The 18,196-nt window shown below is 38.4% G+C and overlaps 1 protein-coding gene across 1 annotated transcript in view; it reads right to left on the reverse strand.

Annotated features, from left to right (window-relative positions):
* SCLT1 (sodium channel and clathrin linker 1) overlaps positions 1 to 18,196 on the reverse strand; it is a 194,831-nt gene that overhangs the window by 60,751 nt on the left and 115,884 nt on the right. Inside the window, exons 13-16 of the mRNA XM_040966760.1 lie at positions 15,738 to 15,836; positions 12,036 to 12,107; positions 10,630 to 10,704; positions 8,446 to 8,591 (exon numbers count right to left, since the gene is read on the reverse strand). Coding sequence (XP_040822694.1) covers positions 8,446 to 8,591; positions 10,630 to 10,704; positions 12,036 to 12,107; positions 15,738 to 15,836 — 392 coding nt within the window. The remainder of the gene's footprint in view (positions 1 to 8,445; positions 8,592 to 10,629; positions 10,705 to 12,035; positions 12,108 to 15,737; positions 15,837 to 18,196) is intronic.

Here is an 18,196-nt window from a genome sequence, read left to right on the forward strand (position 1 = left end):
ACTGAGGAGGACACAGATGGAAAGACATTTTGTATTCATGGACTGAATAAAAAATTTGATACCATCAAATTATTAGCTTCTTTTCTTTGTAAATCTAACTTTCTTAAAAAAATCTTTTTTAAAAAAGATCTTTCTCTGTGTCTCTCCTTCTCTCTGTAAATCTGCCTTTCCAATAAAAATACATAAATCTTTTCAAAAAATTACCAGAGGAAAACATTTGCAACATTCTGCAAGATATGACATAGGCAGACGCTTCTTAGAAAAGACCGTAGAAACACAGACAATCACTCAAATATGCAAATGGATTACATGATAAGAAGCTTTTATACAGCAAAGGAAACCCTCAAAAAAGAAAGAGGTAACTGATAGAACCTATCTGCAAGCTATACATCTGATATATGCAGAAATTTAAGGGGCCGAAGAAACTAAACCTCTTCAAAACAATCTAGTCAAGAAGTGGGTGAAGGATATGTCCATACTGCCAAAAACAATATATACATTCAACACAATCCCAATCAAATTACCCAAAACATTCTTCATAGAACTGGAAAAAATGGTACAAGGGTTCATCTGGAAATACAAAAAACGACAAATAGCCAGAACCATCTTGAAGAATAGGAAGTTAACAAAGGGGATCATGATTCCAGAACTCTGGACATACTATAGGGCAGTGGTTATCAAAACAGCCTGGTACTGGCACAAAGATAGAGAGGAAGGTCAATGGACTAGAATAGAAGCAACAGAAAGGAACCCACACAGATACAGCCAAATAATCTTTGACAAAAAAAGAGACAACAGTCCAAGCAAATGGGAAGGTCTTTTCAACAAATGCTGCTGGGACAACTGGTTGATAGCTTGCAGAAACAAGAAGATAGACCCACATCTTTCACCATACACTAAGATCAAATCTAAATGGGGCCCAGTGGCGTGGCCTAGCAGCTAAAGTCCTCGCCTTGAACGCGCCGGGATCCTGTATGGTCACCTGTTCTAACCCTGATGTCCCCGCTTCCCATCCAGCTACCTGCTTGTGGCCTAGAAGAGCAGTTGAGGATGGCCCAAAGCCTTGGGACTCTGCACCCGTGTGGGAGACCTGGAAGAGGTTCCTGGATCTTGGCTTCGGACCGGCATAGCATCGGCCGTTGCGCTCACTTGGGGAGTGAATCATCGGACGGAAGGTCTTTCTCTCTGTCTCTCCTCCTCTCTGTATATCTGACTTTCCAATAAAAAAAAAATCTTAAAAAAAAAAAGACCAAATCTAAGTGGATAAAAGACCTAAACCTGCATCCAGAAACCTTCAAACTTTTGGAAGAAGATGTTGGAAACACCCTGCAACATTTAGGTGTAGGCCCTGACTTCCTAAACAAAACACCAATAGCAATAGCAATCAAGACCTAAATAAACAAATGGGACTACATCAAACTAAGAAGCTTCTGTACAGCACAGGAAATGATCAACAAAGTAAAAAAGTAACCCACATAATGGGAGAAGATCTTTGCACACTACATAAGTGATAGGGGGCTAATCTCCAGAACGTACAAAGATCTTCAGAACAACCAAAACACCAACACAAACCACTTAAGAAGTGGGCATGGGAAATGGACAGACACTTCACAAAGGAACAAACCCAAATGGCAAACAAACATACGAAAAAATGCTCAAGCTCTCTGGCAATAAGGGAAATCCAAATTAAGACATCAATGAAGTACCCCTCATGCCAGTAAGAATGGCTCACATACAAAAAACCACCAACATCTGCTGGCGAGGATGTGTGGAAAAGGGAACCCCACTCTACTGTTGGTGGGACTACAGGTTGGTACAGCCTCTAAGGAAATCAGTATGGAGAATACTCAAACAACTAACAATCTGCATACCATATGATTCAGCAATAGCATTTCTAGGAATATATCCCAAACACCTGTTACACGAGAAACCAACATGCATCGCTATGATCTTAGCAGCACAATCAATAATTGCAAAAACTTGGAAGCAACTGAAATGCTCATCAACAGAAGATTGGATAAGAAAGCTATGGCTCATCTACTCCATGCAATACTATTTAGCTATTAAAAAAACGAAATGCAGTTCTTTGTGGCCAAATGGGCCCAACTGGAAACCATAATACTAAGGGAAATGAGCCAATCCCAAAAGGTTAGATACCACATGTTTGCCTCAATTTAAGATAAAATGATGTCAATCTGAAAAATAGTACCTGTAAATTGTAATACTATTTCAACCTGAAACAGCCTGTATCACATGCAACAAGATATTGTGATGTAACCAATGAATCAACAATCAATGTGAATCAGACTTCTTATGATCTACATCAAAAAACTGAAAAACCTAATTTGCTTTTAAAACTCTATGCTACTCAGAAATGGGGTGGGAGAGCAGAGAAATCTTCCTCCTTCTTAGAATGTGTGAGGAAGACGTTAAGTATAACCTATCAAGAATATAACAGGTAACTTACAGACAGCAGAATTGAATCAGCATTAGACATTAGCAAAACTATAAAGACATAGAGTGACAATCAAGAGCGATCCTGACAGCTGCTTAACAGGAGGTCAAGTGCATGGGGCAGGTGGGGACCCCAGAGTGCAGCAAGAGGACAGGAGGAAGCTTGTATCCCAACCCTGGAGACTCCTGGATCCTCACCTAGGACTATCAGCACAGACACAAGGGCTATATCCCAACTGCCAAGGAGACTACTGGAAATTGGGATGTCCTCATAGTTGGCCTGAACTTTGAGGTCATCCACCCCCCTTCAGAACTCCCACATGGGATGGAAGAAGCCCATATGCTTCCTCACAGGATCTAATGTCATTGGAACAACAGCCAGGAGCCCTGAGTGGTCCTCAGAAACAGATGAACAGTAAACTTCCTTTGGGACTCAGGAGAGGAGCTTTCTCTGGTCCTTACTTATTTCCAACTTTGGATCCCCACCCTCTCTTTTTTTTAAAGATTTATTTTTATTTTTATTATTTTTTTATTGGAAAGGCGGATATACAGAGAGGAGAGACAGAGAGGAAGATCTTCCATCCGATGATTCACTCCCCAAGTGAGCGCAACGGTCGATACTATGCCGATCCAAAGCCAGGAGCCTCTTCTGGGTCTCCCACGCGGGTGCAGGTTCCCAAAGCTTTGGGCCATCCTAGACTGCTTTCCTGGGCCACAGGCAGAGAGCTGGAAGGGAAGCGGGGCTGCCGGGATAGAACCGGCGCCCATATGGGATCCCGGGCGTGCAAGGCGAGGACCTTAACCACTTGCGCCACCACGCCGGGCCCCTCACCCTCTCTTGCAACGACTATCAGGGTTGCTCTGGACATCCCCAACCCCTAGATTAGATTAGATTAGATTAGATTAGATTAGAGGCCAATAAGGAAAGCTTAGAACAGACAGGAAATGTTCAGCTTAGACTCACATATACCTTACCAGGTAGGGCACAGAGATTAGTTACTCCTTACCAAGTTACTGAAGATTTCTCTGCCCACCCATGCTAAAACTATTCTGTGCACCAATCATTAACATATGCCTTGTTAGAGTTGTAAGACTGTTTGGGCTATCCTAAATTTGCCAAGTTCAGTAAAAACCATGCTTCAATAGTATAAGCTGCTAAATACAAAAATTAAAATAGGCACGAGATAGCTGAATAATATCCTATAACCATTTTAAGGTATATAGCAGCTGGGTGTGTATAAACCAAACTTGAGATGTCAGTGTCACAGGATGAGGTTAAGAACTTTTATTTTCCCACATATTAGTCATTCGATACCATACCAATTAACTCCATAATGTTGTAAATTGCTGTTGATGTTGTGTTGTGAGTTTTCATTGGAGGGGATGACATTCTGCCAGCTCTATTTTCAGACCAGGGATGGTCTCCCCATGAAACTGCTGAATTTGGGTCCTGGGAGATAGTGTAGTGGTTAAAGTCCTCGCCTTGCACGTGCTAGGATCCCATATGGACGCTGGTTCTACTCCTGGCTCCCATCCAGCTCCCTGCTTGTGGCCTGAGAAAGCAGAGGAGGACAGTCCAAAACCTTGGGACCCTGCAACCGCGTGGGAGACCCGGACGAGCTCCTGGCTCCTGGCTTCCAGGCTTTCGACTGGCTCAGCTCCAGGCATTGCGGCCACTTGGGGAGTGAAACATCTGACAGAAGATCTTCCTCTCTGTCTCTTCTCCTCTCTGTATATCTGCCTTTCCAATAAAAATAAATAAATCTTCAAAAAAAAAAAGGAAGATGCTGGACTCTATGCATGGCACGTGCTCGCAACGAGGGAATCATGACTGGATATGAACTGTACGGCTGCAACAATGTGGAGGAATCCAACATGGAGGGAAGGCATGGGGAGGGGTTGGGGGAATCCCAGAGCCTATGAAAATGTGTCACAAAATGAAATTAAGAAAAAAAACAGTCATCATATGCAACACCAACATCTTATCTGGGCATGAGTTTAGATGTGATTACTCCATTTCCAATCCAGTTCCTTGCAAATTCTCCTGGAAAGCAGTCACTGCACCCATGTAGGACATGATAAGAAGCTCTGGGCTCTTGGCTTTAATCTAATAATTCCCTCTGTCACCACTATTTGGGGAAGGAAACAAAGGATCTCGCTCGCGCTCTCTGTCTCCTTTCCTCCCTCCCTCTCTCCCTTTCAATTTCTTCTTCCTTACCTCTCTGTATCTACTTTGTGTAACTCTTTCTAATAAATAAAAATAAATGTTTAAAATGAAGAAAAAAATCCAAAAACTTGTTAATAGCAAAGGAAATACTTGAGTGAAAGAAAGAGTTGGAGGGAAAATATTTGCAAGTTGTTCATCTGGCAAGGAGTCAGTATTCAGAATATACAAGAAGGAACTCACTCAACAGTAAAAATGAAACAATCTGATTAAGAAATTGGGAGTTAAAAAAAATTACTGACTGATTTGGACAGCAGAACAGCAGAGAGACAAGTAAGGACTGAAGGAGGCATCTTCCATCCAAGGTTCACTCCCCAGACAACCACAACACCTGGGGATGGGCCAGACTGAAGTTAGGAGCCAGGAACCATATCCCGACTTCCTACACTGCAGGCATAGCTCAGTGCTGGGCCGCATTCCATTGCCTTCTGAAGCACATTAGCAGGAAGGTGGATAGGAAACAGGGTAGCAGAGACTTGACCCAGCATTCTGATATGGGAGGCTAACACTGCAAGTGGCACCTTAACCTCTTGTGCAGTGAAATCAGCATATAGAGTAGCTGTTAAACAGATATTTTTCAAATGAAGATACATATATACTCAATGGGTACATGCTATATAAACACAATGGAATACTGCTTAGCCACAAAAAAGATGACATTTTGTCATCTTCAATGACATGAATGGAAGTAGAGGTCATTGTGTTAAATAAAAACACAATAAGCAAGTATCGAATTTCAGCCATATATGCAGTCTAAAAAATGTGATCTCATACGATTTAAAATTACAATGTAGATGCCAGAAGCTTGTGATGAAAGTGAGGGGGAAAGATGTGAAAGGCTGATTAACAGGTAAGAGGCTAAGAGAATAAGAGTAAGAAATTCTGGGGTTCCACTGTATAGTAGAGGATTATTAATAATATTAATACACGATATATTTTGCTATAATAAAACAAACTAGGAGATAAGATTTTAAGCATTTTGACATAACAAAATGTCAACTATTTGAAAACAATGTTTACAACACATATACATCACATACTATCCATTGAATATGTAAAATTTTTATACTTCTGATATTTTTTTTTCAGAAGGGAAAGGGATATTATTCACGCCTTTATTTAGAAAACATTGAAATTCACTCTGGAGAGAAGACTTTTGGATGCAAGGAACATAGAAATGCCTCTCGTCAAGTCCTTATACCTCATTCAGTATGTAAAAGTGAATGCTGGAAAAGAAAATCTATTAATGTAGTGATTGTGGGAAAGCCTTCTTTATCAATAGCAGAACTAGTGCAACATGTAAGAAATCAAACTAGAGGGAAATTATAAGAAAAGAAGGAAAGTGGGGCCCAGTTGAAGATAACTGCCTAGATTGCCTTGTACCTAGGCAAGAATTACACTGTCGGGAGAAAAGCAGCCAGTTGCTGGTGGGCATTCTGTGCATGGTTAATGCCAAATTTGCAAAACTATCCCAGTATATCTGCATAGTTACTTATTCACTTTGTTTCTTTTCTTTTCTTTATCTTTGACAATAGGTGGGGAAGGTGGTGAACTCTGGGCAGGGACATACCACTCAGACTCCCAGGTGGGGGGCTGCAGATTGCCCGGTAAAGGGAGCCTGGTGACATATCGGAGTGGGAATGGCTGAAGGCATACTTGCCAGAGAAGGTATGACTTCTGGGATGTTCCACAGACTGGAATACTGCACTCACAGAGAGGCAATGAAGTTGAGAGGGGAAATTAGAGGGCATGTCTTGGTCAGCCAAGATACCTGCCACCTGCCCATGAGGGGGGCTTGGGCTGGGCTAAATAGCATCATCTACCATGAACTGGCAAACACAAAAGTTGGGGATGGGGACCATGCCTGGCTGAGCTAGGCTGCAGCACCTTCCTGTGAATGTCAGAGCAGGGGGTGGGCCATGTCATCCTGTGCTGCAACTGCCCACTCCCACCCCTAGAATGTGGGAGAACTGGATCTAGGAGTAGATTCTGTAAGAGAATTTTGGGCTCGTCTCCATGGGACAGCAAAACCTGCCGCTTTATGTTCAGAGCTGGGGGCAGTGACAGACTATGTCAGGCTGCACCTTAGAACTCACCTGACAGGAACCCACCTGACACTCCCAGGAGTTGGGGCTGGCAGATTGCCAGGTGGGGCCAGACTGCAGCACCTGCCAGTACATGCAACGGCCAGGAATGGGTGCAGACCATGCCAAGCAGGGTTGCTCTCCCTGCTGGCACTCATGGGATCTGAGCCTGCAGCAGGCCTTGTAGGGGAACTTGGGGAACTCCCGTACTAATTTATCATTTCCTCTGGAAAGCAAAAACGCTAGGGCTGGAGACAGGCCAGTTTTCGATTTTTGAATGGGGGAGTAAGATAAACTGATAAGGTCTATGAAAATATTTGTAAACTCAAAAAGTTCTAAAGTTGAAACAATCGGGGCCTATGTATTTCAGATAAAGAAATGTTTAACCTGCATCTTGAAATGTATGATTGAACTAAAAAAAAAGTAAAATCTTATAAAATTTGAAAACTTTAAGATAGAATCAAAGTTTTCTCCTTATCTCTGGGAAAAAATGTGAACACACAACTGAAGAGAAATCCCATTAATGCAAAATTCGTGGGAAAGTCATCAGTTTTCTCTGGATGGTAAAGAGACATATGCACATTCACATGCAAGAGAATCAACATGAATAAAATAAGCGGGGGAAATATTTTATGCTTGGAACCTTCAGGAAATGTATGGAATTCACCAGAGAAGCATTTCATGAATATAAAGAATATGAAGAAATCTTCACTGTCTTTTCCTCTTTCTATACAAAAAAAAAATTTGTACTGTACAGACAGCATGTGAATTAAAACCAATATGGGGAGGCTTTTATTTAATATTTTCCCCTTAAGGTACATATAGGTATACATGTCAAGAGAAATCCTATGAATGTAGAATACTGGGAGAAGCCTTAAAGCATGAATATTGCCTTACCACGTAAAAACAAAAATGCATTAGAATAAACTGGCTTTACTCGCATATTTGTTTTGAGAATATCCCCATGAGCAGATTACTTCACACATTATTGAAAACTATACATTTTTGAAACAAATATACAGGATCTCCTTTTGAAAAAAAACCTCTTATTATGTAACTTAGGTACTAGTACATAAAGAAATGAAATTATATTTATTTAAAAAACCTTCTATTGCATAAGAATGTATAACAAGCACATGTTAACTAAATACTTAAAAATGTAAAAAATACATCTTTTACACATATATACAGAGACTAAGATTTCAGGTAAGTCAAATAATCTTTGCTGTATTAAGTAATACCTCAGGGAGAAAAGTTTGGAAAATATTCAGAAAAGATTTTCCAGAGCACAAATCTATCATTTTTGTAGTTATGTAAGAAAAAACTATGGTGGGTCATTACAGATTTAATAACACAAAAATACTATATATATAATCAATATGAAAGCAAAAATTATAAATAAGCTATTGTAACAGCTATATGATTATTACAAAGAAAACCCATTTTGTGAATATATTTAACTTTCATTTTTCTTCCTGAAGAAATCAAATCAAATGAAATTTAAAATTAAATTCTTTTTCCTGAGGGAATTAGCTTTCAGCAACGATTCTAGAGAGAAACTATAGTAAGTGCTAAAATGTTTTTTAAACATTAGATATGGATTCTTACCAAAAACAGGTAAATAATTTATGATTCTGTAAATTCTTGAGCTGTTATCGCAGAAAATCCAAAAGAAAAACTTACTTCATCTCCAGTTGTTTTAGTTTATTTTCTGCTCTCTTCAGTTTTAGCTGAAGATCATCTTTTGAACGCTCCGCTGCCAGGCATCTTTGGTGCATTTGCTCCAGTTTTCTGTAATCACCTTCATTTACTCTGCCTTCGCGGTAAACCTGTGGGAGAGGCTTACATGTGTAGCATCTTACTGACGGAAATCATCTTAATAAATTATACAGCTCTGAAACGAAATCGACGGTAAGGAATAAAAAGCTGCCCTCATTTGCACTCATCTATTCCTACTATTTTACTAAAGCATGTCAGTAATTGGTCTTGGTTGTTTCACATTTGCAAAATGACTGCAAACTGACATAATTATTGATTTGTAAAATCATTTGAGCCTATTGTAACCTATTCAAATGATAGAGAAATATAAAGAAATTGAAGCTGAAAAGAAAATACTGCAAATGCCAACCTAATGATAATCACTGGCAATTATTTGATGAACACACTTAAAGACAATTTTTCATTCCAACAATCAAAAACAATGGTGGAGACCATGGTGCAATAAGCAGAACTAACTGAAAGTGACTCAAGAATATTCCCGAACATGATCCACCTGGCGTTATGCTTCCTACTTCTCCACCAGCAGTGCTCTATCTGCTTAGTGTCTCATGAGACTGGGTATCCTCTCACAAGGCAGGGGATGTATGTAACACTCAAAGGGACACAGGGGCTCCAGTGGCTACATGGTCCACACAACTACCCTCCAAATCAGTACATCAATGTTCTGGTATTGGAAGACTGAACTAGAGACCCAGCACTAATATTCTGTCAGCATGGTGGCTTGTAGGGAGACATGAGAACAGGGGCTATGCTTACACATGGCTGCCTGTCTATACAATCTTAGAATCTCCTCCCACTGCTTCCCTCCCCAAAGCCCATTCCTTAACCTAGGTTATGTGATGTTAAAAAAATTCATCCAAACCCTGATATGTAGCAAGTGGCAAGCTGGACGGGACCTATCTGATATAACCAATGCAAACTCAGAAGTGATCCACTTTACAAGAGAAGTGTAACACTGAGGCCCTACTTGGAACAGGTACCTACATTCCACACACCCCCATACAAATTAGATGGTTTTACTTTGTAAATTACTCTTTTACTATCTGATGTTGTCATGAGTTTTCCAAGTCAAGAACAGATATATTACATGATTTTTATGTTACATAGATGTTCTCTGAAAATCAAATTCCAACTCTATCATTTATATACAGATTTTAACAATCAGCAAGTTACTTAATCTATTAAAATTTCTAACACAGTTCCTAAAAACAATAAAATCTGATATTCGTTTTCCCAAGATATTTTAAAAGAGTAAACTATTTACTGCTAACAAACAGGGTAGGGGCAGCTGTTAAACTATTAAGAAACCAATGACTTTCAGACTGGCTAGATTTCACATCTGGGTCCTGACTCCAGTTTCCTGCTAATGCATACCATGGGATGGAAGGCTCATGGCTCAGTTAACTGAGTTCCTGGCCCCCTGCTTCAGGCTAGCCAAGTACTGGCTACTGTAAGCATTTAGGGAGTGAACCAGCAGTTAGGAATGCTCTACAATGTATACAAATTAATTTTTTACAAAGTGTGTAAAATGGAAAGACACTTTAAATTGCAGATTTCTCTCTGTAGCTTTTCTCAAAAATCACTAAAATAATGTTTTTTTTTCTTAATTGCAGGAAAAATCTGTATTTTTAAAAGGTAAAAAACATGGCAATTTTACAATTTTGGGTTATGTAAAATTACTATATTGATAGATGTCCTCAGCTGAGAAAGAGTTGGCATAAAATTTAACAAGAAAATAAAGAAAAATGAAATTGACATGAGGATAAGTTTTATGGAAGAAATATTCCTTTTAAATAGAAAACTTAAAGTACTGTATTCAGAGAATACTTCCAAAGAAATACATTGGAAATAAACTTAAGCAAATAATACTTGTGTTTAAACATAGCATTCAATACACACACACACACACACACACACACACACACGTGTATATATGTTGTCACTATATCCCAAGAGATAAAAAACACTCACCAGGAGAAAACTTATAAGTATAGGGTTTGCTTAGTAGACAGTATGATGGAAGTAGACAATAAAGTTGAAAAATTGCAGTTGGGTTTTAGGTAGTTATTATGTCCTTTTTCTTTTTACCTTTTCTAGTTCTTCTTCCACTGCCTTTTTCCCCTTAATGACTTGTTCAATTTGGCCTTGTTTTTCGGCACACTCCTATAAATTCAAGTGAAAAAGTGGAGAAAGTAAAGCATTTTTACATAAGAGGAACATCATGGTTACTTTATCAATGTAATAAAGTCATAGTGATAAAAATAAAACAATAGTTTTCCAAGAGCTACCTCTCAGGATTCCAAGACTGCCTCCGGGTAGCAGATGTAAGGAGCTCTAATCAATGATATGGGAGACAGAACTGAGGGATAGTGAGGAAAAAGTAGAAAGGAATTTCTTCCATTCTATAATGTTTCTTTTCACATACTTGATAATTGGTGGTCTATGAGACGTGAGGATACTTCAGAGAGCTTGGGAAAAATGGAACTAAAGTGTAAGCTTATTTTGTTGAGAAAAATTGAAATCCATATATACTTTTTTTTGTAACCTCGCTTTCCATTAACTTTTTGAAGACTCCTAATAAAAACTCTCAAGCAGGTATCTTTTTTCTTTGCAAAACTTACAGCCAATAAAAATATCCAAAAATAATCTCTATTCTCTAGTAGAATTCATCATGTGCTCAGGAAGTATATGATGGCATCATTTTTCCCAAGGGAAAAAAAAATCCAGAAATATAATATTGTGCTCAAAAATTTTAAACCAGTCAATTTACCCAGCCTCTGTGGCAATGGAGGCAGTAAAGGAAAAGGCTCGTGAGGTTCATCTGTTGAGGTACTTACAATTTTAATGGTGAATATCCAACAGACAGTATGGATACTCAACATATTTATTACAAGACATGATTCATTGCTAAGTTTACAATAAAGATTAGGAGGGATACAAAAATTCAAAGAGCAGAGTTTGTGAAGTTATGAGTATGGACTCAATTCCTGGAAATTCATGTATATACATTCTCTTATAAGTGAAATTACAAATTTCACTTCATCAAATTTTCAAGTTAAGTATCTCTAATTCCATTTCATCAAAAGTTTTCTCCTCTCCCCTTTTTGCCTACTCCTCCTGTAGTATTCATTTATTTTAGGAAGTTTTCTTTTTTCCTTTCCACTGGCATACATACTTTCTCTTTCTTTCTGGTGTCCCAGATGAAGGCGACATATGCTAGGAGCTACATCTGGGTGTTTTAATAGGCTCCTGTTTGCAGTCAATGACAAGTGATTACAGTAAAATGTGATAAACGTCATCTATTTTTTCCTGCTATACAGAAGGCCATATTAGTGAAGAATATGTGTCTATCTGGATTTTCACTTTTTCTTACCACATGGAATGGGTCCTGGTTTAATAAATATGTTTTGCATGAATAATGCATAATATATTAATCTTGGTTTTTAAATTAAGCAATATTTGGAAGAAAATACCAATGTGGTCTTCTAGCATACCATTTGAAGGGCTGAAATTTCTTCTGTGAGCCGAGAAATCTGTACATTATATTGTTTTTTCGTGTTTGTAACCTGTAATTTAAGATAATTGTAATTTATTTAAGTTTAGAGTAGAAATGAATAACATGTAATAAAGACATAATTACTCTGATAATGATAAAATAGTAACTTTTAGAGCATAAGATTTATAAGCACACATGTACGAAGAAAGAGCCTAGAACTGACGCTGACAGTGGATAGAACCATCTATCCAAAAAGACCAAAGGAGACAAGCAATTTGGTCTTAAACTGGAAATGTTTTGCTTATTTTTCAATCAATTCTTTAACATATTAAAAGTGAAAATAAGACATTTCAAATATTAATTTGTATGAATCCCATATATTAATCTTTTAGATATTTAATTGTATTAATCCCTTACATTTTATTAAATCCTTAAAGCAACAGTCAAAATTATTACCTAGTAACATAAATACCATTTTTATAAAAAATATATATGATTTCCAGAACTCGAAATGTGGCATTATTTAATGTTTTTACAGAGCCAAGTGTCTACTTGGAAGACAGCTGCGTTTCTGCTTCTGCTTCTGCTTCTGCACTGACCGCCTCAGCTTGCCTCTGGAAGGCAACACTGCACACTGGTGGGAGACTGTAAGGGAACCAGGCAACAATGCCCTATGGCAAGCATGACTCAACACCGCCCAGAGAACCACTGCCGGAGAGTTGCTCAACAGTAAAGCTGATTCATACACTGAAGAAGGAATACAGACATTTAAAGGCACCTCTGTTTTGCAAATAAGAGTATTTGTATTGCATATCACATCCCATTGCTAAATAAATTACGTTAAAAATGATCATTTTAATTGACACTGACCCATCTTCAGAAGCAGTACAGTTTATGTACACAGGATATTTTGAAGAGTTAATTAAAAATCATCCTGATCATGATAGTTCTTAGGATACTTTTTTTTTCTCATAACTATACATGTTTCCAAAGGACTGTGAGAAATAATATCAATGCTAATGTTACATAATTAACAAAATTTTATGATTTAAGGACTTTTGGAGATATTCTAGTAGCATGGACTATCTCCAAAACATGATGTATAATGCGTAGCTTTATGCTTTACTTGATTATCCAATTTGAGTTAATTTGATACAGATTTTTCTTCAGTATCACTCTACCTTACTTATGTGTCAGTAATTACAATAGCTATTTATTGATTTCTAAGAGATGTATTTATTTGAAAGAGTTAAAGAAAGATATCTGTTCCTCTCCGTACCTCTTTCAAATGAATACTATATATATTTACATATGGCACTATCTTGTACGTGGTCTACAATTTTGTGGAATATTTAATTTGTTTGAAGTTAAGAGTTACAGGGAGAGAGGTAGAGGTCTTCCATTCGCAGAATTATCCTCAGTTCAACAAATTAATTCTTTTTTTAAAAACTGATTTCATTTCAAAGGCAGAGGTACAGAGAGGTACAGAGTTACAGACGTGGGGAGATATCACATGGGCTGTGTGCGGGACTGGAAGTGGAGCCACTGGGATCCGAACACGGTACCACATGCGATGTCCGTGCCAGAGGTGGAGACTGAACCTACTGTGCCACAACACTGACCCTCAACAAGTTAATTCTACACAGTTAGAGGACACATCAGATTGTAATGCAAAGGAAAACTACTGCCAGTACAGAAGGAAAATGTTTCAACAAAGGCATTTTTCAAAACATATTAAAAATTTTAATACAATAAAAAAACTCATATATATCTATAGTACCACATGTTTTTTGTTTCTTGCATATTTCGTTTAGTATCCAGTCAGGGAAAATACACCTACTTCTTCAAACATTTAACATTTTAAAGTATACAGGGTTATAAAAATATTACATGTCTTTTAACAAAAATATACCTGTTTTGTGAAATTCCAAACACTGCAGAAATGCAGTGATCAAGGCTTCTTACTGCTCTCGGCTTGGCACTAGTCACAGGTCAGAGCCAACGTAGGAGTCTTCAAAAAGTTCACAGAAAACATATTCCTTTTTTAAAGCTTTATTTATTTTTATTGGAAAGGCAGATATACAGATAGGAGGAGGGAAGACCTTCTGTCCACTGATTTACTCCCCAAGTAACTGAAAACGGCCGGTGCTGCGCCGATTCGAAGCCAGGAGCTCGAAGCCTCTTCTGGCTCTCCCACACAAATGCAGGGTGCCAAGGCTTTAGGTTTTCCCAGGCCACAAACGGGGAGCTGGATGGGAAGCGGGGTCACCAGGATTAGAACTGGTACCCATATGAGATCCTGGCACATGCCAGGTAAGATTTCAGCTGCTAAGCTACCATGTCTGGCCCGAAAACATGTATTTTGAAGAAAACTGCTGCATGGACTTCAAAATAAGAATAAACTTATCCTTTAGCTATATTTCCCACAAACTATTTTATTTCTTCTCAGTACTTTTGCTTTAGAAATATCATGGATAATTCAGTATTAACTGAAAATTCAAAGTAGTAGTAATCTCCCATTATTGGATTTGCTACTTTAACTTTCTTTTATATTGACTTTATATATTTTCCATTTCTTGTTATAATGAGCATGTGTTGTAACAACAGCAAAAACCTTTATTTTTAAAAATTAAATTGGCAAGTGTGTGGAATTTCAAGGGGCAGTGATATAGCAAAATGTTTGGCACATAGGGAATGCTCAATAAATTCTGCAACCAAGAGCTGGCATAATAGGGAAAGGACTCACGGGGCTGGTGCTGTGGCACAGTGGGTAAAAACACCAGTTGCAATAGCAGCATCCCACATGGGGTGCCAGTTGCGGTCCTGGCTGCTCCACCTCTGATCTAGCTGTCTGATAGGAGCCTGGGAAAAGCAGCATAGGAGGGCCCAGCACCTGCTGCCCACGGGCGTAATGGGGAAGAACCTGCTGGTCCCGGTTCCTGACATTGGCCTGGCCCTGCCTGCCCACTGTGGGCATCTGGAGAGAGAATCGGAGAACGAAAGACCTCTACCTCTCTCCCTGTGGCTCTTTCAAGCAAACACATACTCTACAAAATGCAGTCCATGTACAAGAGAAATAATGTCATATAAAAATATATTTAAAAAGAAAAAAAAAACAAGCAACTTCAATTTACCCAGTGAAGGAATATACAGTTTATTCCTATATTCTAAAGGAGGTCATTGTAAGAAAAGGGATTTTCATTGTTCATAATTCATGTCAATAATTTCATATGTAGTTCTTCTAATATATAGATGACTATTTGATTATTTTTAACCATTTATGGTATGATATAGTTAGTCTTATGTTGAGACTTAACTTCTGAATTTTATTGATTTTTTAAAAAGATTTATTTATTTTTATTACAAAGTAAGATATATATAGAGAGGAGGAGAGACAGAGAGAAATATCTTCCATTCAATGATTCACTCCCCAAGTGACCAGAATGGTCACTGAGCTGATCTGAAGCCAGGAGCCAGGAGTTCTTCTGTGTCTCCCACATGGGTGCAGGGTCCCAAGGCCTTGGGCCATCCTCGACTGCTTTCCCAGGCCACAAGCAGGGAGCTGGATGGGAAATTTAGCTGCCAGGATTAGAACCGGCGCCCATATGGGATCCCGGTGCGTTCAACGCGAGGATTTTAGCTGCTAGGCCATGGCGCCAGGCCCTTAACTTCTAAATTTTAAACAAAATAAAACCCTTACTTCTTTACTGGTTCTGAGTGCAGCTTCTTGCAGAAGTCGAGAGATTGTCCCTTTCATTTTCTCTATATCTTGTTCTTTTTGTTTCTCTTCAAGCAGAGCCTTAAGAAAAGAACCATTTCAAGTTACAGATCACATTACTATCGGTGAAGATGACACGGTAAGAATCTATCTGCTCATCACTTTCTTTACAGTAATATCTTATTCTTCTTAAAGATTTTACCTAAGTCACAATAATGATTTTTCCTAATTTTTTTTCCTCCTAACTTATTCACCTGCCCTGTCCTAAGTAAAAGCTTGTTCTTTTTCTTTGGTATTTATTTCAGCCATTTCCAGCCCCCCCCCGCCATCACTTCTATGATCTTTATAACCAGAAATCCTAGAAACATTTTGATTCTTTTTCTCCTTTAAGTCCATATGCAAAGTAGCCTTTAGAGTAGATATTAGATTTTTTGGAAAAAATTCTTGGGTATCTCCTTTTCCATTACTTGCTAGTACTCAATGTATGGCCCTTTCACCCACACCTTGATGATTACAGATACTTCCTATTTTATAACTTAGAATGCATTTCTAAGTTAACAGTCATTTCCATTTCCCACAAAAAGTCATCTTCTTTGTTATGTTAGTAAAACCCATTCCTCCTTTGCTTACTGATAGAGCAAAACTTCACTCAAACTGACACATTTCAACACACTACTTTGCATTCTCTCTTACATCTCTCTCAAATCAGGATTTTTACCACCATGATCTTATACTGATTAGCTATGAGTCAGTTTTCAGTCCATATCTTACTTGTCAGCAACACCTGAGAGAGTTGATTACTTTTTTCTCCTTTTTATCAAATCACAGTGCTGGTTTTCTCTTACTTTGCTGATCTTTACTTTGCAGCCTGCACTGTTGGGTCTTCTACTTCTGAACCAGCCCATGCTGTCCTGGGCCTGTCTCGGGATTTGGTCCTCTTCTATTTCAGCGTCCACCCCTTAGAGGTGCTGTCAGCCAGAACGATCTGAAACATCATTTACATGCTAACAATTGCAATTTTTTTTTCTTTAGCCCAACATCTTCCTGAGTTTGTAAAACTTTCAGATAGGCCAAATTAAATCTATTTTTTTCTCAACAAAGATAGCAAGGGCCTTGGATTAAGTTTTCAAAATATCTTCCAAAGAAAACATTTATAGTTTCCATCTATTTTTTTAACATTACACCTTGCATGGTAACTGGCTTAGCTAGTGAGGTATTACAGCTGTTTGGATGCGATAATGGGATACTGAGGAAAGGAGGACTACACTGGCTGAGCTCCTTCTTGTTGCCAGGAATGGCTGAGGAATTGGAACTCGTGAATCAGCTAGTGGTGAAGCAGTAAGTACCGAGAGACTACTTTCACAGCCACGGACAGCTCCGAGAAGCCTGTTGACTAAACCTTGAGTGAAAATGTTTAGGGAATAAGAAATGAACATTCCTAATATCTTCTCTGTTCTTTGTGCCTTACATAAGATGTTCATTTTTATGTAAGATCTTTTGTTCATTTTACGTAAGATCTGACAAAAAGAGTCACTGTTCAATTGAACTTTAGAGAGCAGAAATAAACAATTCTGTCCTGCTTTAATTCAAATAACCTATGTGTCAATAAAATAGTTCGCACGCATAAAGTATGTCTATTAGCTATCCTAAAGTACTGCGATCAAAGCACGCACTGAAGTTCATCGAGTATCTTAGCATTCTGACAGTTTGATTTTGGATGACTCATTTTTATTTCTTAACATTCAATGTGTAGTTTTTTCTGTTTTTAGTAGGTTGTATGGGAACTCTTCCATCGTGTGAAACAGTAAACACAAAACAAAACAAAGCATCTTCTTTATCCCCATGTTTCCTGGCAGAATATTCTGCAAATACCAGTTACTCAATAAATGTTGGTAAATACATTAATGATTTAATGACCTCCACATAGAGAGAAAACAATAATAGTAAAACAAAAATCTGTCTACTTTGTGACTTTCATATACTATAACATTTTCACATGGAAGTGGTTTAAAACAAAAAACATGGACCCAGCATGATGGTTCAAATTGGCTAATCCTTCCCTTGTAAGTGCAGCATCCCTTATGGATACTGGGGTTCATGTCTTGGATGCTCCACTTCCGATCCAGCTCCCTGCTTGTGGCCTGGGAAAGCAGTTGAGGACGGCCCAAAACCTTGGGAGCCTGCACCCCCATGGGAAACCCAGAGGATGCTCCTGGCTCCTGCCTTTGGATTGGCTCAGCTCTGGCCATTGTTGTCACTTGGGGAGTAAACCAGAATATGGAAGATTTCTTTCTTGTCGTTTCTACTCTCTGTAAATCTGCCTTTCTAATAAAAATAAATAAATCTTAAGAAAAAAGCATGGTGCATGATTACACAGCAATTGCAAGTGCTAAAAGGTTACATAGTGATGACAGGAAGTCTCCAGCCCAAAAAGTCTTTAA

Source organism: Ochotona curzoniae, unplaced genomic scaffold (genome assembly GCF_017591425.1).
Source record: "Ochotona curzoniae isolate NIBS_2020 unplaced genomic scaffold, NIBS_Ocur_1.0 scaffold_4506, whole genome shotgun sequence".
Lineage (NCBI taxonomy): Eukaryota > Metazoa > Chordata > Mammalia > Lagomorpha > Ochotonidae > Ochotona > Ochotona curzoniae.